Genomic DNA, 23221 nt, shown 5'->3' on the forward strand with positions numbered 1-23221 from the left:
TTAGCTTTAATACAATATCATAATGTATCTTTTAAAGATATTTTATTTAACTAATAGGAATCCAAATTTAAGTTGAGTTTCTTGCAGAGCTGGAAACACAACACCATAGGGGTGAATTTTGCTGGTTGTTGTTGAAGTTCAAAACAGGCCACCCCAAAATTTGCACTTTGGTATGTTGAATTTCTTGAGCTAAAGGCACTTGAAAAATAGAAAATGCAGGAACAGGCCTCCTCTGAACTTCCTTTACTTGCCTAAAGGACAGTCCTCCAAATGGAACTCAATTCTCATGTACCCCCTACTCAGGAGCTTCATTAACCAGAGATTGACTCATCCCAGGAGAAGTGACTAGACGTTGATGCCACACCCAAACTTTGTCACAAACTGCCACATCTCTTATTGTTCTTCTAAGGACCCATTCATCCTCTCCAAAAACCATTTACTTTCCCCTAACATGCCTACATCTCTCCCTCCCTTCCCCTACATAAGCTGTCAAATCTCACCACTGTTTGGGATACACACTGTTTTCCTATGATGCCTCCACAAACATAATATTAAAATTTAAAAATTTGTGTACATTTTCTTCTGTTAACCTTCCTGCTGTCAGTTTATTTCATAGACCCAGCCATCAAATCTAGGAGAGAAAAGGAAAAGTCTTTCCTTCTCCACACAGAGAAGAAAGAAGAACGTGATGACATCAATGAATGCAGCCCATTGTTAGTGAGTAAATGAAGGGACATGTGTACATTTAATATTATGAGATTGATTCTCCCACATTATTAAGTCTATTGGGTGTCTTATAACTTGGACTCCCACATGGAAATATAACAGCTTCTTCTCCAGCCTGCTAAGGTGATTAGAATTTCCAACACTAAAGCTCTATGAAGTTCCGGTTTCACTGGGAATGTTCCCTAAGAAATACAGCACAATAACACATTGCAATCTTTTTTTGCAAATGAACACAGTTTGCCTTAACTAGATTAGCCAGCCACAGAAAACAGGCCCCTGAAAAAGTGAAAGCCAAAATCCTTTTTTATGGAGAAGAGGGTGGTGGTAGTAGAGGCGTAGGATGGGAGAGGAGGCAAGATTGTCAAGGAGACAAAAATTATGGACATCCCAAACTGGACTGAGGGAGTTCAGGCACAAATGAAGAGAAAAGGGGAGTATCAAAGGGCAATTTTCACAATGGTCACACTCTTCCAAATAAAAACAAACTTATTTCAGTTAGCGTCCTGCTTACCGCTAACCCCAACACTGCATACTACTTGGTTGCTAGTAGCTCTCACTTTAGATCTGTCATTGGTCATATTTGGTCATCAACAGCAGCCTCCACAGAAACAGAAATGAAACTGAGAATTGAATATTTATTTATAAGGTAAATAAAATTATTTTGTCAAGTGTTTCAGTCAGGTATTGACAAGAAATTCAACCAGAATTCATGGAGAAATGAATTTTCTGACAAGTTTTATGATTTTAGCATCCCATATTTTCAGGCAAAATGGAGCAAGAGGAGTTGAGTTGTTCTTGGCAGGAAACCAATTTCCTCCCTTCCACTGGAAGGTCTTTGTTTCTGTTACTAGTGACTCATTGGATTACCTCAGTTACGTCCCTTTACCTCGGTGGGTCTTTTGTTTCTCTGCACCCCCAGATAATACCTACAAAGGATCTGAGGTTCCTAGATAAGAAGTAGTATTTCAGGATAAGTTGGCATATGTATGGTACGTAATGAAATCTATGAGATCATTTATCGGAGTTCTCCTTGTAGGTAAAGCCCACAGAGAGCTTGCATTGTCCTCTCAGCACTAGCCTTTGAGAGTGCAAACACGGCTAGTAAACTCAAAGCCCCGCCAAGGTTTACTAAAATTTAAAGCAGGCTTCACAACTATCCTGCAATAACTAAACTGCCATAACTTAAAAAGGCTGTTTCAAAATGTGTTTAATAGGGACCTTCCTTCGCAACAGAGCACAATGCTGGGGGGGGAAGAAGGAAGAATGGTACAACAGACATGAAATGTCCAATTTTTGTTTGACCCAAGTCTGCCGTGCCCTGGGATTCTTACACTCTCACAAATGCACATGGATGTAACTTGATTTTCCAAGAAAGACTCATGAACTACAGTGAGTGCTGAGACAGATTCAGGTCCCCTTCCCAATTATCATATCTGCCTCTCTGTTACCTGGTTTCTCCTGCCCTTGCTCCCTCCCCCAACCCATAGCTTGGGATGCACATGTTTTTCATTATGTGGTATACGCGTACAGGCTGCAGACCCAGTCCTAAGGATGAACTCCAAGAGGTCACGTGTGCTCACTCTATGTGGTTTGTGACACGAGAACGCTGGCATCACAGTGAGACTGGGACATCATTCAGGAATTCTTCAAAACACTCCACATAATCAGAATTCAATTCTCCTCTAATAAAGAAACAGGCTTTTTCCTCCTATGTGTCCACTAGATGTTAATAAGCATACATTCCTCTTTGCAGAGTTCTCTTCATCTTGCTAAAGACTATCGCAGAAATTCAAGTGCCTTACAAGTCTTTGGGGCACTCTGTATCTCTTTGATTTCGATTCATTCCACCAATCTCTCCAAATTTTATCCCATACACCCATACGGAACCTTCCTGTTCCTCCTCCACTCTTCGCTCTGATTTACCACTGAGAAAATCCTTATTGGTTTTGCGTTCGTGTTAAGTTTTAGAAAGGGAAAACGAGTATGGCCAGAGCCCTGTCTTAAGAGACAGAAAAGGACAGTAAACACTAGCAGAGGACAGGACTGAGGATTCCACCAACAGAGACAATCACTTTAGCAGAAGAACTGTGGGGAAAATGCAGAGAGAGCAAAACCGAGGGTTTTGCATCTGACTGCTATTAACTCGTCACAAATCCTGGCTTGCAGGATAGTAGAACAGTTACCCTGGGACACTCAGAAGTGGCGGAGGTGGTCATGGTCTTTCAGGCTTGTTACTCCTGCAATGTACTCCCAGCTCATCAAACCCACTGTAGACCCAGTGGGACAATGGAAGCTACAGGAGGAGTTAAGGGGCCAGAGCTACAGACAGGAGACAGAGAAGGCAAATTCTGTTTCTAAAAGAGCACAAGGGGAGAGTGGTCTGAGGCTGCTGGTTCACAAACACCATCTTTTATCATTTCAACTAGCCCGGAAAGTTTCCCGAGGATGGAACCGAGGCCTATCTGGCTCCTAAGCCCACATTCTACCACCGCCCAGCATCCATCTTTGCCTAAACGAACGCCATGCATTTGTGAGGCTGGGGGCCAGGATAGAAACAGGAGCCTTGAGATTTTTAAATCTTGGAGGATCTTTTCTGAGAGTAATAGTTAAGACCTAACAGCGTTTACCTTGCTCAGAGTAAACAGGCCCAGTTCCAATCACAGCTCTGCCACTGAGTCATCAAGTAGACTTTGGGCAAATGGTTTAAGCTTCTTACACTTCAATTTCTTCAGCTTCAAAGTGGAGCTGTTTGGAGATTCAGATGGCAGAGTGCATTTCAAACACCTAGCCTGGAGAGTAGCATATAGTAAGGATTTAATAAACATTATAATCATCGTATTCACTATCCATTGTTGTAGAGCTGGCAGCTAAAAACATTTGTGAATGAGAAGTTTATACCAGCAGGTACAAGAAGAAATACAAGGAGGTCTTGGAGTTGTCCGAAATCCGAGCTATCCGTTTCAAATGGCCAATAGGAGCCTTGGAAACTTGGCCACCTCTGACTCTCTTCTCTAAGTCTCTCTTTGTGCCACCCTCCTCCCAGCCCCCATCTGTCTCTGCAGGTCCTTACTGGGGAGGGAAGCATATTTTTCTAATTCCCAAACTAGAGACATGGTCTGAAAAGTATAGTTAAGTATAGAAGGAGACAATGCACAGAATATTTCACTCTGTTTCTAGTTTAGCTCTTCTAAGTAATGGGCCTGGGGCACTGCTAGGCAACACATGTGCCTGCCTCTCCCTCTGCAGTTCAGGTACCTCCACTGCCCAGGTGGCTGACACCTATTTCCACAGGATGTCCCCTGGGTAAAGACAGTGGATTACCACACTATTTAATAAGGGGTGGAGCGGCCAGTGCATAAAAAGTATTATTAGCCCTTAGCACCTAGGAATGAACTAATTGTCAGGTCGTCTAAAAGAACTCCTAAGGGCACCTGGGTGGCAATCGGTTAAGCGTCTGCTTCCTCTGAGGTCACGATCCCAAGGTCCTGGGATCCAGCCCGTCATCGGTCTCTCTGCTCAGTGGAGAGCCTGCTTCTCCCTTCACCTGCCTCTCTATCAAATAAATAAATAATAAAAAATTTTAAAAAATAAGAATAAAAGAACTCCTAATAGGATCTTAGGGGGACATGGCAAGGATAGTAATGGATTAGGAATCATTTCTAAACTGAAATGCTACCCGAACACGGCGTCACCTGGGCACCTGGTATGCAGAAATGGAGAATGGGAAATCGGTTAAGTGCAGGACAGGGTTGATAGCTGCTCTGATTCTTAACTTGACCTAAGATTGGTTTTGCCCCTGCAAATTTTAAGGCTGTGGGGCCTCAGGATGTCACCCTCACCAGCCTGGGGTCTGGGTGGCAGGACCGCTGGGGTGGGGACCAAGGCCCGTGACCTCTTTCTTTTCTCGAAATCCCCACCCGGGCCCAGAGTAGGGCTCTCCCCTAGGAGCTCATCACGTGCACAGACCCAGCTTTTCAAACCCGATCCTAGGCCTACGGTCCCTGTGGTCCCGGACGCCCGGGTGGTTTTTAGGGTTTTCTTTCTTTATTATTTCCCTTCTTGTTCTTCATAGTTGGTGATTTTCTGCAGAAAAACGGCTGAGAAAAAAGAACCTATTTCATTTCCAGTTCCCATCATCGCGATTTCCACATGGATGTGACGTTGGGCCAGCTTCCGAAATGCCCAGGTGACTCACGCGGGGACACCCGGGGGCGGGGCTCAGGAGTTTCTCGCGCGGGGCGGGGCGGGGCGCCGCTCGCCTCCAGCACCCCTTGCGCCTCCCGAGCCCTCTGCGCCCCCTGGCGGCCGGCGACGCGCGGCTCTCGGCGCCGGGCCGGGCGTCACGTGACTGGAAAGTCCCCGGGTGGAAATCCCCGCTCTCCGCCGGCGGTAAAACAGAAAGGGAAAAAGAGAACTGGCAGTCTGCAGTCTTCGCAGCGGGCCAAGTGCAGCGAGCTCGGAGCCCGTGGGGGCGGAGCGGTGACAGCAGCCGCCAGGAGAAGTGCGGCGGCGGTGGCGGAGGGAGGCAGCGGGCGCCATCCCCAACCCCGGCCGGGCTAGCGAGCGAGCGCCGAGCTCCGGCGTCCATGGGGCGCCTCCTCCGCGCGGCCCCGAACCCCGCCTGCGGCGCGCGCCTGCCCTGACCTGGACTTGGGACTTAGGAAGAGGAACGCGCGGCGGGGACAGGTAACCGCCGCGTCCCGTTGCCGTCTGCCACATCTCGGCGGGGTCAGGGGCTGCGGGTGTGTAATCGGCAGCGACTCGCGGGCTGGCCCGGTCTACCTGGCATGGGTTTGTCAGCGGTCCTGGAGGGGAGTTTGTTGGCCGTTTGTGCCCACTGTGGGTTTTGAAATGCTAGGAGTCGAGATCGCCGCGCCAGATGTTGGGGTGACAGCTCTGGAATCCTCCAGCCAGCTGTTCCTTTTAAATACTGCAAAGAACTTAAGCTGTAGCAGACTCCTGGCGAGTAGCCTCCGGACTCCCAGGTCGGGTGGTCCTTGGTGTTTCGCTCTTTTTCGTGCCTTTCGTGTTTTTAAATCGAGCTCTGGATGCTGCTGGACACGTAGACCTTGCAGAACCGCTATGGCTTCTTCCCAGATTGTGCAGAAGCACCCCACCGCCCGTGGGATGTCTGGGAGGCCACGAAACCGGGCGGGGGTGGAGGACTCCGCCAGCCAGCCTGTCCAGGGACAGCTTGCAGACACTGGGAGTGAAGTGCGGGGAGGTGGGTGGGGTCCAGGGACAGTGTCGATCCTCAGTGGCAGCCGTGCAAGAGAAGTGTGCATGTTAAAGTGGGCCGTCGGCCTGCTTTTCGGGTGCTCCAGTTCACAGTGATCTGCAGGCCCCTGCCCCAGCCCCTACCCCACAGTTAGACAGTCTTTGTCAGCCCGGGTTGTCCCACATCCTGCCACCTGGCCTCTCAGGAAAGCAGTGGTATTAAGTAAGGAAGGAGCTCAGCTCTTTTGAGATAGCTTTGTTTTCAGTTCTCCCTGCCTCTGATCTTCTTTCCTTAGAAAGCTGGTCTCTGGTCAAGGGACTCAGGGCAGCATCTGGGAAGAACCATTGCCGATTAAACCAAAACCCCTGTGTCCCTAATTGTTGAGCAGCCACTTACTGCCGCGTTCTCATTGTCTAAGGGGCTGCTTTGATTTCTTTGATTCTTTGTACAATTTTTGAAGTTTCGGAGGGATCCTTTGCAAAAATTCGATAAGGCATTTGTGCATAAAAAGTCAGTGAAGTAATAAATGTAAAAGAAATGTTAAGGGTGATAGCGTCTGTCTTTAACCGTAAGGACACTACCATCATAGGCCGGGAATATTTATTCCTTAATCTTAAATTTGGAAAAATCCGAGAACTGGGAATTTGGATGGTGGGTTTTGATTCTTTGAAGGAGGCGGTTCTGCAGTCTGTGCAAGGCCAAACCTATGAATGAGAGGACCGTGGGCTATCTGGTAGAGACATTTGCATGTCTTGTTTATGGCTTACGGCTCTCACTATTTGAGGTCTTGGCTGAAAGGTCTTGGAGTGAGAAGAGAATAATAGAAGACTCAGGAAAACAAAAAGGCAACACCTAGCTTGTTTCAGATCTTTTTACTTCCCGCCTCATCCCACCTGAGAGCAGCAGGCATTGCAGCCGCAGAGGTGGTGCTGTGGGAATAGCGAGGGGCAGGTGTCGGAAGATCTGGCGTCTAGGCAAAGCTGTCTGCCTTGGCTGGTGTGGAACCTGAGCGGAACGTGTACTTCTGTTGCTTTGCCTGCAGACAGGGAATAAGGTCATCTTGGGTTTTTTAGCCCCAGCATCAAGCATGGCACTGTACCTTTAGTAGGTGGTCAGGTAGTGCTTTTTGAGTGATGGACAGATGAATGAGTGACATTGCGAGACTTTGGCTCTGCCATGAAGTGGAGATGGGTGTAATGTTTTTATCCCCTCGTTGTGCTTATGGTCCTGCTCTAATTTTGCCCAGTTCCACCTCCAGGGAATGTCTGACGTCAAAGGAAAGATTACCAACTGACCCAGAGAATTACTTCTCCCAGGCCTCACTGGCAATCAGATTAGGAATCCTGATCCAGAGCTATCACCAGAAAGCAACCTCGGGGTCATCTAGTCCAGCCTCTCTGCTTTGAGTGGACCGCAAGAATTTAAACCGCTTCATCAATGGCTTTAAGAGAGCCTAGACCCACGTAGGAAAGTCTTCCCTAAAAATCTAGGTTTCTTCTCACTTCTACATAGGTTTCAGGTCTTCCTCAACTAAAAGCTTGCCCTGGTAAATAGTATGATACAGGAGTGAGATTAACAATCGTCATGAAACTCCCTAGGGAATATCTTCATGCTCTGAAACCATCTTTGTCTTCATCTTGGAAACCAAGATGTATGGTGAGGCACCCTGCTGAGGCTTGTGAATGACAGCTGGCTTTCCACACAACCCCACACTGCGAGGATACCATGTTGTGTCAATTCACAACAACCCAGGCTGTTGGCATGGGTTGTAGATGCTGGGTTTTGCCCCCAGCTTCCTTCATTTGTCCTGAGTGTTCCTGGCCATCTTTCCTTGCCTGCTTCCAGACGTTGATTTCTTTCCACCAGCGGATTATGCTTGAAGATTTCAGCATGAAGACAGGGTGGGAAATGCATCTGAGTGTTGGTCCCTGGAGGATAATAATAAGTGTGGTTGGCAGTTGCACTGGAATAATAGAACTCTAATGCCTGTTCTTGGAAGTGTAAAATTTATCCTTCTATTATTCTTACAATTCTATTTCTTATTCTGATGTCGTAAAGTTCAACAGAGAGGGTTCCGAAAGACTTACTGTTTGCTCTTAAAATTGCAAAGCATCTTACTGGAAATAGGCTTTTTTAACCTTTATAAATATTACAATACATTTTGCAAATGAGCTCTTTATAAATACTTCTCCTTGGGACTGAAGAGGAAACTCTAATCAGAAGCCTAGGTAACAACGTAAAATTGCAAGGTTTTTCACAAAGCATTTCCTTTGCAGTATAGGGAGGGAAGGCTTGAAGGAAAAATCAAGGAACTGCCGGAGAGCAAGGACTGCTGAACCATGGTCTTAGGGGAGGAGTTACAGACTTGCCCAGGCTGCCTTGTGTCCTTCACTGGCATTCAGGGCTCCAAAGACCCAGTGGCTGTGGCGTCAGGGTGCCATGAGAATGCAAGGGGAGCTTGCCGGTTATGAGGTGCAGTACCTGTTGCTGACAGATAGGCTTGGCTCCCTGACAAACGTTACTGAAAACGCGGGTTATTCCCCTCCTCCTCAGTACCCACTCCCCGCCTTCCTTCTCTTGTTTAGACTAATCTTTAAAAGTGATGTAACTTAAAACAGTCCAGTGTGAGTTAATCTTGGGGGCCAGCTAGTATCCTGGGAGTAGAGGTGACTAAGATCTTTTGCCTACAGATTAGGGTAATGACAAGATCAAACACTGGGGTTTCCTGCAGGCAGGTATATAGGAGTGGTATCAAAGGCAGACTAACGGAATGGGTTTATCTCCCTCCTCTTCAGGTATCGCAGAGCACAATGGCTGAACAACTCCTTCCCCAGGCTTTGTATTTGAGCAACATGCGGAAAGCTGTGAAGATACGAGAGAGAACTCCGGAAGATATATTTAAGCCTACCAATGGGATCATTCACCATTTTAAATCCATGCACCGATACACACTGGAAATGTTCAGAACTTGCCAGTTTTGCCCACAGTTTCGGGAGATCATCCACAAAGCTCTCATTGACAGAAACATCCAGGCCTCCCTCGAAAGCCAGAAGAAGCTCAACTGGTGTCAAGAAGTCAGGAAGCTGGTGGCGCTGAAAACAAATGGTAAGAAGACTTGTCTAAGGCTTGGCTCCCACCGTGCTGGGTCCCCATTCATTCAATTCTGATAGCGCTGGCCCAAATTCAAGTCTCTCGAGAGCACAAACCCCTTAATATAGAATACTCTATGAAAGACCTGTGATAAAAACAAGCTGGTTTTGCCAGTATTTTCACGAAGGATATTTTGTAATTGTGTGTATTAGAGAGCAGAGGCACTGAGGCTTGAAAAATGCATTCCGAAATTCCGTGCCTCCCATTGAGGGACTTGTGTGTCTAATTTTTGTGGCTGTTTGTATAATCATTTGTAAAATACCCTTTCCTGGCCAGTAATGGAAACATTAAAAGGCTTTAAGTTCAAAAGGAAAGCATGGTGTGAAAGCTAGTATTACTCTTGTTTCCCACTGTCATTAGACGATGCTCGTAGTGATGACCTTACACGACTTGAACTGATGGCATTTTGTGGGTTAACCAGTGAATGGCTGTTGCCTGCCTCTCCCTTACCTAGGTTCTGTTGGTTTTGGTCCCATGACATGAAGTGGAAGGATACTTGAGATTTTTAGCACAAACTTTAGAGCTTTACTTCATTATGTTTAGGGATTCCTAGTTCTGAATTTCTTGCTATCTGGGTGTATCTGCTCAATGGCCCTTTACCACTAATAGCTGTTTCCTGTTCTAAACTTTACTGTTTTGCTTTTTGATTGGTTCCTTCCAGCAAGAGTGTGTGCATCATGGCCACATCCAAGCACACTGTTTCAGGCAGATACAAAATCCTGCATTATAATGTCACTGATTATTACAAGAAGCAAGTAGACTGTCCATGATCAATTAAATGCTTATAGTCTAGATGAGGGCAGGAATCAGGTTCTTATATAAGTAACTGTCCTTCTTTAAGACCACCTTGATCAAATTAATACATCCAAGCACAGAAATCCTTGTTGACAATGAGAGTATGAGAGTATTAATTAACTTATTTGTACATTCACTTTGGCCATTTTTGAGCTGGGCATTGTGGAGTGCCTGGAGATAGGTATTTTGTGGTGTTCGGTGAGGGGGATTGGTTCTGGTGCATTACTTGAACATCTTGCCTCTACTTTTGAAGCGCAGATTCTTAGAAACAAAGGTAGAATGAAAACTGGGGAGAGCTAATGTTTACATTTTTCTTGGCCTTAAATCAAGTGATGCGTAGAAGTGGGTAATTATGTTAAGTCATCATCAAGGGGTTTATATTCCTGACAGTTTGTGGTTTTAGCTCTTTCCCATTTTGTTACAAAAAAGGAATGGAGTGAACTCTGGGAGAGCTGGAAACAGAGAGATTCTGCCAAACTAGAGATGTGGTAGGAAGAGGAAAACCTTCTTATCATTAACAGAATTAACTGACATTTTAGGTTGAACTTACTCCTTAAGAAAATAATGGATACAAATAGTAAACACTTGTTTTGCAAAGGTATGTCATTAAAGTCTACAAGGATTCATGCTACAAATAAAGCTACAAAAGCAAGTGCATTTTGATAACATTTTTTGGGAAATAGGAATGTGGTGGGGACTCAGATCTTCTTATTTCCCCACTTTAAAGAAAATTCCTTAAAATTCTGGAAAAGGAAAAAAAGATATTGGGGGATAGACAAAGCGATTTTTACTCTCTGTCTTTTATTAAGCACCTTTTTTTTTTTTTTTTTAAACCCCCAGCCCCTCAGGAGGGTTGTACAAAGTCAGTGGTCTCTTTGGGGAGGGGGTGATTCACAAGTTTGCATTTGAGGATATGAGACTGCGGTGAATGAGGAAGGGAGTAGGTGGCATAAAATTGAAACTTCAAGTGAAAAATTCCAGCGTCTATTGGCTGCCGCGATTTCACTTGTATAATGAGTAGCCCTATTCCAGCTCACCCTGACCACACCCACTTGGAAAGTCCAGGGCGCCCTTCGAAGTTTAAATGTCTACACACCAGAACAAAAAGTACAATAGCTGTTGCTCAATTGCTAGTCAAATAACTTAGCGCTGGGGAATTCCAGATGTTGCTTAGGGAATTTTGTACTGGTGCATCTCAATAAAGAACTGAAAGTAAGCACAAGAAGAAGAAAAAATGCCTTATCTTTGCTCTAGATTTTGCAAAGGGGAAATTTCAACAGAACGCAATCGTTGCCACACTTCTGCCAAGACAAAAGGCTAAGCGATCTGTTCTGTTCATTCCTGTGAATACTTACTTAGCTCGTTTTTCCCAATGTATGAATTGCAGGGATACGAGTTGTAGATGGGTATATATGCTTGAGGGGTTTTCTTTGTTGTTTTGTTTTTGTTTTTTACAGTTTGAGTGTACTTAAGATTTGCTAAAAGCTTCAGAAAACGATAACCCTACTTGTAGCGTAATGTAAGAAAACAGTCGAACTCCTGTTTGTAAAAACAGCAGTGCCCTTGGCCACGAGTCACTAAGGCATTGACTTTTTTGATATTAAACATTCCCCCCAAAATGTTTATTGTTTGGAGGTTAGACAAAAGGCAGCCTCTTGAATTGTGGGTTTTGACCTGTGAAAGTAACAAATTCATGGAGTAAAATTAGACCTGTTTCTCACAATGCTCAAAGGCAGGCTGAGGAGGTAATGCGGTGTTCTTGATCCCACTTGATAAACCAGGAGAGGAAACTCCCAGGCCCCAGAGGCCTCAGTGGAATGGTCAAGTCATTTACCACTGAGTCATAGCCAGACCGTCCCTGTCTAGTAAGCGGAGCCAAGGCAGCTTCTTGGTTTGTGCACCATACGCCGTGTGTTTTCTCTAGAGCCACGGAGTAATAGTGCCAGTGTCTTAGCCAAAACATCAAGGAATGCTAGAATGGGACAGACTTTAGAGATCATAACCCAATACCCTCATTTCACAAAGAAGAAAAAAAAAGCAACACTCAGAAGCTGAGGAATTTCCCCCAAGGTCACACCTAAACCAGTTAGGGCAAGCCAGGCTAGAACCAAGGTCCCCTGATAATCAGTTCCTGGCCCCTTTGTTCTTTTGGGTCCATCATTAAAATTAAGAGTGGAAAGAGTGATTTTTTTCCCTAAAGCTGTCATCCCCTTGTGAAATGTTCTCAGTTGGCTGTTGGACTAAGAAAGTAAACCGTTTGCATCTCTCACATGCCCCTACTAGGTCCCCTGTACTAGAAGCAGGGCTAGTGCATTCTAAAAACTTTTGCTAGGCCTTTGATGTGTATGGCTTCTTCCCCAGGTGATGGAAACTGCCTCATGCATGCTGCTTCTCAGTATATGTGGGGTGTTCAGGACACAGACCTGGTCCTGAGGAAGGCTCTCTTCAGCACTCTCAAGGAGACGGATACACGCAACTTTAAATTCCGCTGGCAGCTGGAGTCTCTTAAATCCCAGGAATTTGTGGAAACGGGGCTTTGCTACGATACTCGGGTATGTTTTGTTCCCCCATTAAATATCTATCAATAGAGCTCCATGGTGGGTGAAGGGCCTCTCGGGCCAGCCCCCGCTCTCGAGGACCATATGACTTCCTAGGTCACGTGAACTTGGCTAAGCAGAGCACAGTCCATGAAAAACACCAGAAACCTCCTGTGGGATGAACCTGAGGCTTTTGTCACTGCTGGGAGGTTTCTAGGCAGCAGATTCCCAGCTGTGGATCTCTTCTTTTTAGCAGAAGGGCTACTTGGCCTTTCCTGTGGTGTTTTGGTTGCTTTCCCATCTGATTGCCCTTTGCATGCTTTACCGAGCCTGCCAATCAAATTCAGACATGGGGCTCACCATTCTCAGTCACAGGCTTGGAATTTTTGTGAACATTTGGATAAGGGGCTTTGTTGTTATGCCTCATCAGGGATTTTTTTGAAAGCAGGTGCTGTCCCCATCCTCCCCCACTTCTAAGTTGGCCTTATAGTGGAAAAAAGTAAAGGAAGAAAATCAAACTGGGGAAAAAAGGGTGACCAGTCAAATGATGATTTCCAGAAAGGGGAAAAGTCAGCCAGGTTATATAAATGAATAATTGTAGAGCAAAGTCCGACTGACTTTTTAATGCATAGTTCATTCAATCCCGATTTCCCCTTTACCCACTTCCTAGAATTGGACAGATGAATGGGACAGCCTAATCAAAATGGCATCCACAGACACACCCGTGGCCCGAGGTGGACTTCAGTATAACTCACTGGAAGAAATACACATATTTGTCCTTTGCAACATCCTCAGAAGACCAATCATTGTCATCTCAGGTGAGAGCCTGCAGGTTGCTTATTTGTATTCGCGGGCCGGTCGGCTTTAATGCGTTAGCTCTTCAGAAAAACTGAGGCTACCTGGCTACCCGGGTCACCAGCAATAGTAGCTGAAGGGAATTTGATGAAAATCACCTGAGGGCCTTATTTCTCTTGCTCTTTCCCTAAACAGACAAAATGCTGAGAAGTTTGGAATCGGGTTCCAATTTCGCTCCCTTGAAGGTGGGCGGGATTTACCTGCCTCTCCACTGGCCAGCCCAGGAGTGCTATCGATACCCCATCATTCTCGGCTATGACAGCCAGCACTTTGTACCCCTGGTGACCCTGAAGGACAGTGGACCTGGTGAGGACACAGCACGGATTCATATTTGTAACTGCTGCTAGATACTGGGACACCCTGTTCCCACTGACCACTGGGCTCTTTGAGGCCCTCTGGCAAGAGCCTCATTTATGTTTATTATTTGTATATGAATACAGTGTTCTGTCACATGCCTGGTTAGCAACAGTAATGCCATGGCAGTAATCCCGCCCTCTTTGTGTATGGCTTGGAAAGCACTTCCCACAGCTTAGCTGCAAGTAGGAGATCTGTGACATGACCACCGCCCTTTGATATATGACAGAGTGAGGCCCACAGAGCCCTGGCCCAGAGCGGGTCAGTGTCTGTCAGGTTAGCCATTACTAAGATAGCTTCCAGTGGAAGAGGCAGTGTGCGAAGTGCTTTAGGGGATAAATGTAGACGTTTATTTCATCTCATTTCATCCTCACAGCGTCCCTATAGACCATAAGCACTGGAAGCCTTGTTTTACAGAGATGGTTGAAGCTCAGAGAAGTTCATTAACTTCCCTGATGTCACAGAGCTTGACAGTGGCAAAGCCAGGATTCAGACTCAGATCAGCGTGGTTCTGAAGTGTGATGATTTACCCAATGAAATCCACTGCCTCCAGGCTGCCTAATATTCTCTGAGCTTCCAGAACATACAAAGCATTTTATGTTAGAGTTTAGTGTAGTTTGTTTCCCAATCTGCATTTGATTGTGACTAGATGATACTTTTCTATCCTTTTTTGTATCTTTTCTGTGTTTGTGAGATGTGACCATTATATATGCAGCCTCACACATAATCTCATTTAGTAGAATCACGTGTCGCTTATGTGTTGCTTCTTTCCCTCAGAAATCCGAGCTGTTCCACTTGTTAACAGAGAGCGAGGAAGATTTGAAGACTTAAAAGTTCACTTTTTGACAGATCCTGAAAACGAGATGAAGGAGAAGCTCTTGAAAGAGTACTTGATGGTGATCGAAATCCCCGTCCAAGGCTGGGACCATGGCACCACCCATTTGATCAATGCTGCAAAGTAAGAGTTTATCCTTAGCTCTGTCCTTTGTCATCTTCAACTGCTTTTACTTCTACCACATAAGCTGAGGCCGTCCCAGAGCTCAACCATAAAGTTATTTGAAACCAGTTTCCTCCAATGTGCGACAGATCCAAGTGTGGTGTATATAGTCAGAGAGGATGATGGGAGGCCATACCAACTTGGGTTTCACATGGGAACGAGTAATTTCTCCATGGTCACTTTCCTGCATAGCTGGATGCTGACAGGATTGTGGCTTTAAAGTCTCTCGAACCAAGGATAGTTTTGTTGTGTTTTGTTTAATTGCCCTAGTACTAGGCTAGCAAGTGAAAATTCTTGGAAGCAGAAGCCTTTTTCTCTTGGCTTCTTGGTAAGTACAGACACCTCAGACACAGTCGGGGTTGTGGATCATCTTTATGTGGGCATGCATATGATTTTTGCCACAGAGGAAGTAAAGGCAAGACCCAGATGATGTGCAGTGCAGGTGGCTTTATGTTGGAGAGATGCCTATTTGTTAGGACTTGAAATACACCAGAGGGGGAGGCAGACACATGATAGAGGCTTGGAAGTGAGTGGACAGCACCTGGGGGGTATGTCCACTGCTTGGTCACTGTGCGGGGCAGTCCGTGCTGATAGACACCAGCTGCCAGTTTAAGATTAATAACACCAAAATACAGGCAACGAGGTCCCAAAGTAGTTTGAATTATAATGTAGACTAGTCCCAAAGGAACATGCTACATGATGTTTTACTAGAAGATTGACATCAGAGAAGTTAAAAAGTAAAAGTGAGTTTTTAAAAGAGTCAAGTGTAGCAGCGTCCCCAGAATAGCCCTTTCTTTAGAATTATCAGTAATTTGGAGTGGACCAAGATTGATTAAATAAGACTGTGGTTCTTGAAAACAATGAAATCTCCTTAGCAGTATTGGACTGTGCTCTGCTGGAGGTGTAGACTCATGATCATTGGCCTGCATTTCAGTGAGTGGTTATCAAGTTATTGCCATAATCCACATTCTAGGAGTTTGGCCTCTGAGCTCATGATGTGAAATTGTGCGTGTGCGTGTGTATCCATGTTTGTGTGTAGTCTCATATTTTTCTTTTTGGTCTTTAGGCTAGATGAAGCCAACTTACCCAAAGAAATAAATCTGGTAGATGATTACTTTGAACTTGTCCAGCACGAGTACAAGAAATGGCAGGAGAACAATGAGCAGGAGCGGAGAGAGATACATGCTCAGAATCCTTTGGAACCTTCCGTTCCCCAGCTTTCGCTCATGGACGTAAAATGTGAAACACCCAACTGTCCTTTCTTCATGTCCGTGAACACCCAGCCTCTGTGCCATGAGTGCTCAGAGAGGCGGCAAAAGACCCAAAGCAAACCCTCAAAGCTGCACTCCAAGCCAGGCCCCGAGGTGCTCCCTGGCATGGCTCTTGGGCCCTCCCGGGGCGAGGCCTATGAACCCATGGGCTGGAGCCCCGAGGAGCCAGCTGGGGGGCCTCATTCGGCCCCTCCGACGGCGCCCAGTCTCTTCCTGTTCAGCGAGACCACCGCTATGAAGTGCAGGAGCCCTGGCTGCCCTTTCACGCTGAACGTGCAGCACAATGGATTTTGTGAGCGCTGCCACAACGCTCGGCAGCTGGGCGCGGGCCACCCCTCGGACAGCACGAGGCACTTGGACCCCGGTAAGTGCCGAGCCTGCCTGCAGGACGTCACCAGGACGTTTAATGGGATCTGCAGTACTTGCTTCAAAAGGACTACGGCAGAGCCCTCCTCGGGCCTCAGCTCTAGCATCCCTCCTTCCTGTCACCAGAGGTCCAAGTCAGATCCTTCGCAGCTTGTCCAGAGTCTCTCCACACATTCTTGCCATAGAGCCGGGACCGAAGCTCCCTCCGGCTGCCTCTCTCAGGCCACACGGACTCCAGGGGACAGGATGGGGACCAGCAAGTGCAGAAAAGCCGGCTGCATGTATTTCGGGACTCCAGAAAACAAAGGCTTCTGCACGCTGTGTTTCATCGAGTACAGAGAAAACAAACGTGAGTGAACTGACGGATTTCCTAAGTCCCGTTTCTAAACCCGTGCTAGAAGCAATTTTGCTCCTGAGCTGCCAGAAAGCAGCCCCTCTGGGCGGCGGGGGCGAGTGCAGCTGGCCCAGAGGGATGGTCACTAGGAGGCAAAAGACACAGAAAACCACCTTCCAAAGTCCTACAGCCCCTCTTAGATAGAGTTCGTAGAATTTTATTTCACATGGTCATTTAGCGTCTGGCATTTGTGAGGCAGAGTTTAAACAAGACTTTTTTGGACATGTAGATGTAATAGAAATCCAGAGTTGATGGGCAGTAGCTGAAGACAGGGAAGTCTCCGCTGACCCTGAGAAAATGCGGGTGGTTTTAGAAAACTCTCGTTTGAAGAAGGACCGATGGGCAGTTAGTGTCTCTGTTCTGTTACCATGCCTGGCCCGTGCAGCATGTTCAAAAATGAGAGGTCTGTAAAGTCAAAGATGTTTCCGTAATGGCATTATTACCGTTTTTTTTTTCTTTGACTGAATTTAGAAAAGGCCGTGCTCATGTATGCACAGCCCAGGGTGCCCTAACCTATACCCAGAACCTGGCGGTCTCTCTCTCTCTGCTTGGAGACCACCTGTAGCACTGATGAGCTCCCACTCTCTTTCAGATTTTGTCACTGCCTCCACGAAAGCCAGTCCCACGGCCCCCAGGTTCCAGAATGCTGTCCCCTGCCTGGGAAGGGAATGTGGCACCCTGGGAAGCACCGTGTTTGAAGGATACTGTCAAAAGTGTTTCATCGAAGCTCAGAGTCAGAGATTTCACGAAGCCAAAAGGACCGAAGAGCAACTGGTGAGACATTTTGAGGTATTTCCCCTGCCCCTTTGGGCCAGCTCTCCTCACTGGAGTTGCTTCTTCCCACTGAGACAGTGGACTTTCCTCCCTGCCAAGTTCCGGGGAAGAACCTTAGGGTGGTTGTGGTGGGGGGAGAAGTCCCTGTAGCCCCCAGGGTTGGAAGTGCAGTAGGTACTCTTGATTTTCGTGGCCTAACTGTATTTTAGAATTCATTTAAAAAGTAAATCGAATCAGCCATAGAATAAAACCTCTTAAAGTCTCCGAAAAGCCTGATGCCAAAGAGAGACTTTTTGACTTGTAGCAGCACAAGGATCTGAGTGGCCAGCAGACTTTTGGAAGTAGTCCTTTATCAGGAGACAGGAGAAGGAGGCAGAGTAGCCCACTTGCCTGCACACAGTGGCATAGGAGAAAAGCCAACTTAGGCTGATGGTTGCCTCTCCTGTTGTTTACAGCATGGTAGGGAATCTGTCTGGGGAAGGCCAGCTTCGCACTAATCCAAGCAGAGGCTAGCCGGGCCAGCCTTCACAGGCCTCCAGGTCAGGTGCTCCTTGGTTGCACTCAGGGTGCTCTCACGGGACTGGGAGGAGGCGTCTTTGGCGAGCTCCCAGTCGCAGATAGCACGTGCAGCTCCGGCTCCCTGGGTCAGGCGGTGGCTCTCCACCCCACAGAGTTCTTGGTAACACCCGCGCAGGCAGACGAGATTGCCTGGTGCTCTCCCTGAGCAACTGGCCAACAGTTCTCTCTGCTCTTCCCATTCAGAGATCGAGCCAGCGCAGAGACGCGACTCGAAGCACGGCGAGCGCCTCCAGGCCCAAGTGTGCCCGGGCCTCCTGCAAGAACATCCTGGCGTGCCGCAGCGAGGAGCTCTGCATGGAGTGCCAGCACCTCGGCCAGCGCGTGGGCGCGGGGGCCCACCGGGGCGAGCCGGTTCCCGAGGAGCCCCCCAAACAGCGCTGCCGGGCCCCCGCCTGCGATCACTTCGGCAACGCCAAATGTAGCGGCTACTGCAACGAGTGCTTCCAGTTCAAGCAGCTGTACGGCTGAGGGGTGCGGAGGGGCCCCGGGGACCTGGAGCCTCAGCGGGCAATGGTGCTAGCCGCAGCGAGCTGCCGGCAGCTTCGAGCAGGGGAGCAAAGAGAAGCTCGGGTCGCGGTCGCGGCCAGCCTGCGAAAGTGGCCTTGGAACGAGAGCAAGGCCAGTGACGGGCGGCGGATGGGCTGCTGCTCTTCCCCCGCCACCTCCCCTCCACGCGGAAGGCCAGGAACTGCGTGGACTCGGAATGTGTGCCGGGACTACAACATCTCGGGAGAAAAGGGAGAAGAAGCTCGGTCAGGTGGGTTGGGGATCACGGAGCCGTTCCCCCCACACAGCCCCACGCGGGCCGGGCTTGGAGCCATGGGGCCGACCTGCCGCGCCCACAGGCCCTCAAGTTCAGGAAGCTCAGGGAGAACGGACAAATTCAGTGTCAGTGGTGAGTGGTCTTTCCCTCCCCGCCTCGTCCATTTCCCACGGACACGGCAGACACCGAGCTGTCCACAGACTGTGGCTCTGAGGCTGCTGAGACCGAATCAGTTCACGCTGAAGAGCAAACCAGCTGCTCTTTACAGTATGCACCTTGGAAGAAATCAGAACATTCTAGTGGGAAGATGTGTGCCTCTCTTGGTTATCACTGTCTTCACTTCTAAAGAAGTTAGCCTGAGGTGTGCATGAAAATGTGTACATATATAATGTACCCTTATATTATGTATGAGGGAATTGTTTTTATTGTGGTGAAATATATTGTCTATATAATTCACTTTATTTATTTTATTTCAAACTTCAGGGTTATTTAAATGAAGATGTTTCTTCTGCTCTGGGTAAAGTGTTTGCTGTAGTGTCTTCTTGAAATAGCATATTCATAGTCCTCTTTTGGGCGAGTACCTGAGTGCCTTGGGGATTTGGTCTCTTTGATGTACTGTGGTTGTCTTCCCTAAGAAAGAAGGAATTGCACCAAAGGTATATTCATTAAAAGCTCATGCTTCTTGATGAAACTTGGGTTAGAGCCTCTTGCTAGCCAGATGAAAAAAAAATAAAAATAAAAAAAGTAACTGCTTTCCGCAGTAAACAGATGCCTTGAATATCCTACCTCTTTAGAGATAAAATTGGGAAGGAATGGGGATGAGATTGGAGAAGGTCACTGGGATGTTGTGACCTTTAATGATAGTTTTATTTGCTGTGTTTTAACTCTCTGTCCTGGTAGCAACCGCACAACCAGTGGCACCTTCGCGCTGGGACAGCAAAACCCTGTGACCATGAGCATAGGAAATTTCTTTCTGTTCTTGGCCTGCAGTTTCTCTGTTTGCTTTGTGTTGCTGTCATACTTGTTATAGAAAAAAAAGGGGGAAACACATTGTCCCCAGAGGTAAAGGCTGCCATTTTTTTGGGGGGGGGGTCTGGAACTTATGACCTAAAAATATTAGTAATCTATAACTCTACACAGCCTTTACTTGTATTACCTGACATGTTTGCCACCTTGAGTGCTATTTCCTCAACATAAATTTTAATCATTTTTTTCTAAAGATCTCAAATAAACATCAGTGTTCATCTAGTTCTTCTAAAGTCAATATTTTAATATTTTGTGTGTATCAATATTTTCATTCTTAATGTGAAAAATGGAATTATTTATACTTATTTTAGAAAGCATTTGAAATTTGCACATTTAGTTGTCCCTGATAGAGAGCTGTTTATTCTGTTGGATTCCTTCAAGTTTTCCTAAATATGTGTAACTTTTCACAAAAGTCAATATTAAAAAATAAATTATTTAAGAACAGATTTTGATGTTTTCTGCTTACAAATGGTGAGAGAAAGAGACCCAAATACTAAGGCTATGTTTCCCAAACAGCCTCATATCGCGGTATACCCGGATAGTGCACATGCGTCCCACCCCCATGTAGTAAGAACTTTGCGAACATTATAACGGCATGAGGGTGAGTCATTGTTCAACTGCAGGGACACTGAGGCCCAGGCAGGAGTGGGAAGGGTCAACCTGTCCCATTCTCAGGAGACATTAGGTCCCTGTGCCTCTCCAAAGGTTGCTGCCTTCGGCCTTCTTGCAGTGCAGAAAAGGAAAACAGGAGAGAGCAGCAGAGAGAGGCTTAGTAAGAAAGAAATAGGAGGGAGGTAGGAAGCCTGGTGTAAGATTTCCTGGGTCAGACCTTAAAAGAGGTGACAGATGGCCGCGGTGGCTTCAAGGATCCACAGCACCAAAGGCCTGGGAAATTATAAAATGACGGATTCTTCCACCCAATCCAAACATACCCACAGAAGATTGATTCAGGAGGACTGCAGATTCCGGAATCCTTTTTTTTAAAGCTCCCCAGGAGATTCTGATCATCAGCGAGATTTTAGAACCATGCTTTGACAAATCATTCGTGATCATTTGTTAACTTATTACGGGAAATGTTAACACACAAGAAAGCAGAGTTTAATGAACCCCCATGTGTCCATTACTTGGTTTTGACAATGATCAGCATTTTGCCAGATTTGGTTCATCTTTCATTCCCTCTTTTTCTTTTGGATGATTTCAAAGCAAATCCCAGCCATGTGTGTCCTCACACCCACAAATACATCAGTGCGCATCTCTAATTGATCATCGTTTTTTTTTTTTGTTTTTTTTTTTAGTACAACCATCATTTTTACACCTAGATAAATTATTTTTAGTGTCATCTAATACTAAGTATGTATTCTAACTTCTCAGGTTGTCCACTGTGGAGACATAGTCCTATTGTTTTAGGGTTAGCTTAAGCCTCTTTTATTCTGTAACATTCTTTTTTAATTTGTCATCCTACTAATTTGTTGGGGCAATTCGATCTTTTCTTCTATAGAAGGGCCCACATTCTGGATTTGGCTGATTGCTTTCTTATGGTGCCACTTAACTTATTCTATAATGTACTTTGGATCTAATTCTGGTTCAGTGAGGCAAGAAACACTCAGGGTCCCATCAAGTCCCATCCTGTGTGAGCTATATGAATGCCAGCCCAGAGGAATCATAAAGCCTCAAATTCAGCTCTTCTCTTTTTGTCCATTCTTCCTCCCACCTCTCACACAGCATTAAATGCTACAATTCTTCAATCAGCATGATGATCACAAGCATTTGACCATAAGTCATCAGGATTTCTAAAATAGGAAGTGACTTAAAATTAGCAAATTATCTCTGACTCAGAAGAATAACCCACAGACAGGGTAATAGGGGGCAGGTTTGGAGGACAGCAAGGGAGCCCAGCGGGGATGGATCTCCGGATGGGGATGCCTATAAGGCATACACACAATTTTATGTCTGGGTGTGTTCGTTTTTCTTCTGAAGTGGAGCCAATCAGAGGCTTTCTTCAGAGTCTCAAAGAAATGGATGATTTTCCAAAAAAGCCAAGAACCTCAGCATAAAGAGAGCTGAGAATTAAGACTTGGGAGGAACTGATGTTTGCTTCCAGCACTGCAAATATCACCCTCATACCAGCACTGCAAATGTCACCCTCACACCACAAGAGTGGAAGTTCCTGTCATCCAAAATTGAACTCTTAATGTTCTATCCCTGTCCCCTTCCTCCCATGCTCAGAAAAGGGCATTATCTTCCCAGCCACTCTAGACTTTTTCTCCCTCCCACCTCCAAACTTTATGAAGTGTTATTTCCAAAGTATCTCTCAAATCCACTCGTCTCTAGACTTCTGCCACTCTGGCTTGGTCCCTAGCTTCCTTCTGCCTTTTTGCCTCCACTCTCCCCTTTCTAGCCTGCTCTCTCACATAACTTGACTGCCCACCTGTGCCTGTAAACCAGAGACCTGGTGAGCTGTCTCCTCTAATTAAAACTCCCTGACGGCTTTCCCAAAGCTGGCTGCATGCAACAGAGGGTGCAGGAAGAAAGGAGGAAACCTCGGAGTTCGTTTGGTGAGTGTTTGATACATAAATGACTGTTCCCCCTTTCTCAACATCAGAGGCCACTGTCCCCTGAGCAGTCCTGAAGGAACTATGAGTTGCCCAGCTAAGAGGGGGTAGTAGTGACACCTGCATTCATTTACTTCCTGCATGTTGAAAAAATCACATTTGAATTATCCCATGTTATGTGATTTTATGGCCAAAACTGATGGAGCCATGCCTCGTATAAACTTACCTATCTGCACACCTAAGCTTGGAAGCAACGATTTTTAGTCTGTTAAAAAATTACCCAAAGAAGAGTTTCAAGAGGTTTTGTACCCATTTATTGGAAATACCAGCATAGCTCTCCATCTTCACATCTAATTGACATCCAAGATTGGAATTTGCTACCTACATTTCAACAAAAACCATTGCATAGTTGGTAGCTAGAATGAAATGATAAGGAGGCACGATAACTTTTTTTCTCTCTGGTCTGCTTTCTATTGCTTTTCTATCCTCTGTAGGTGTCCTTTCCAGCTCTGGAGGTCATTAACATCAAGGATCACAGCAAAGTGAACTGAGACTTCGGAATAGCTTTATCACAATGTGAAAGATAATGATTTATTTTTTTTTAATAATGAAGTATATTTATTGATTTCATTATTTCTTATTGAGAGCAAAAGGTGTTTTTACCACTAATAAAAGTAATTATTTTAGAGTATTCATCTTTATCTCACTGCTTTGAAATCCTCACTTTTTTTATTTTTAATAGTATATTTTCATTGATTTAAAATAATACATATATTGTGAATGCACTCTCAGACATGTTTTTAAAGATTTAAATCATCACATGAGATGAGATCAAAAGCCCTTGGAATTGGGGCACCTGGGTGG

General features: G+C 46.0%; 1 protein-coding gene across 2 annotated transcripts; it reads left to right on the top strand.

Annotated features, from left to right (window-relative positions):
• The first annotated feature begins 5166 nt into the window (after positions 1–5166).
• LOC111147788 (TNF alpha induced protein 3) lies at positions 5167–20251 on the top strand. Of its 2 annotated transcripts, XM_022504022.1 has the most exons (9): positions 5167–5412; positions 8740–9049; positions 12251–12441; positions 13097–13244; positions 13417–13587; positions 14413–14593; positions 15699–16618; positions 17256–17437; positions 18200–20251. In XM_022504022.1, the coding sequence occupies exons 2-9, from the start codon at positions 8755–8757 to the stop codon at positions 18482–18484; spliced, it is 2373 nt and encodes a 790-aa protein (XP_022359730.1). In that variant the 5' UTR covers positions 5167–5412; positions 8740–8754; the 3' UTR covers positions 18485–20251. The 2 variants fall into 2 exon arrangements, with proteins under 2 accessions (XP_022359730.1, XP_022359729.1); XM_022504021.1 differs by lacking the exon at positions 5167–5412 and having other exon boundaries at positions 8723–9049.
• Positions 20252–23221: the final 2970 nt, after the last annotated feature.

The sequence above is a fragment of the Enhydra lutris genome, unplaced genomic scaffold, assembly GCF_002288905.1.
Source record: "Enhydra lutris kenyoni isolate GAN:26980312 unplaced genomic scaffold, ASM228890v2 scaffoldscaffold17, whole genome shotgun sequence".
Classification (NCBI taxonomy): domain Eukaryota; kingdom Metazoa; phylum Chordata; class Mammalia; order Carnivora; family Mustelidae; genus Enhydra; species Enhydra lutris.

What these genes read in the sequence shown, in the direction of transcription:
- LOC111147788 (XM_022504022.1), top strand. Translation starts at nt 8,755, where the DNA reads ATGGCTGAACAACTCCTTCCCCAGGCTTTGTATTTGAGCAACATGCGG. An exon ending in GGTGGCGCTGAAAACAAATG is followed by an intron (nt 9,050 to 12,250) that starts GTAAGAAGACTT and finishes CTTCTTCCCCAG; the next exon opens with GTGATGGAAACTGCCTCATG. An exon ending in ACCAATCATTGTCATCTCAG is followed by an intron (nt 13,245 to 13,416) that starts GTGAGAGCCTGC and finishes TTCCCTAAACAG; the next exon opens with ACAAAATGCTGAGAAGTTTG.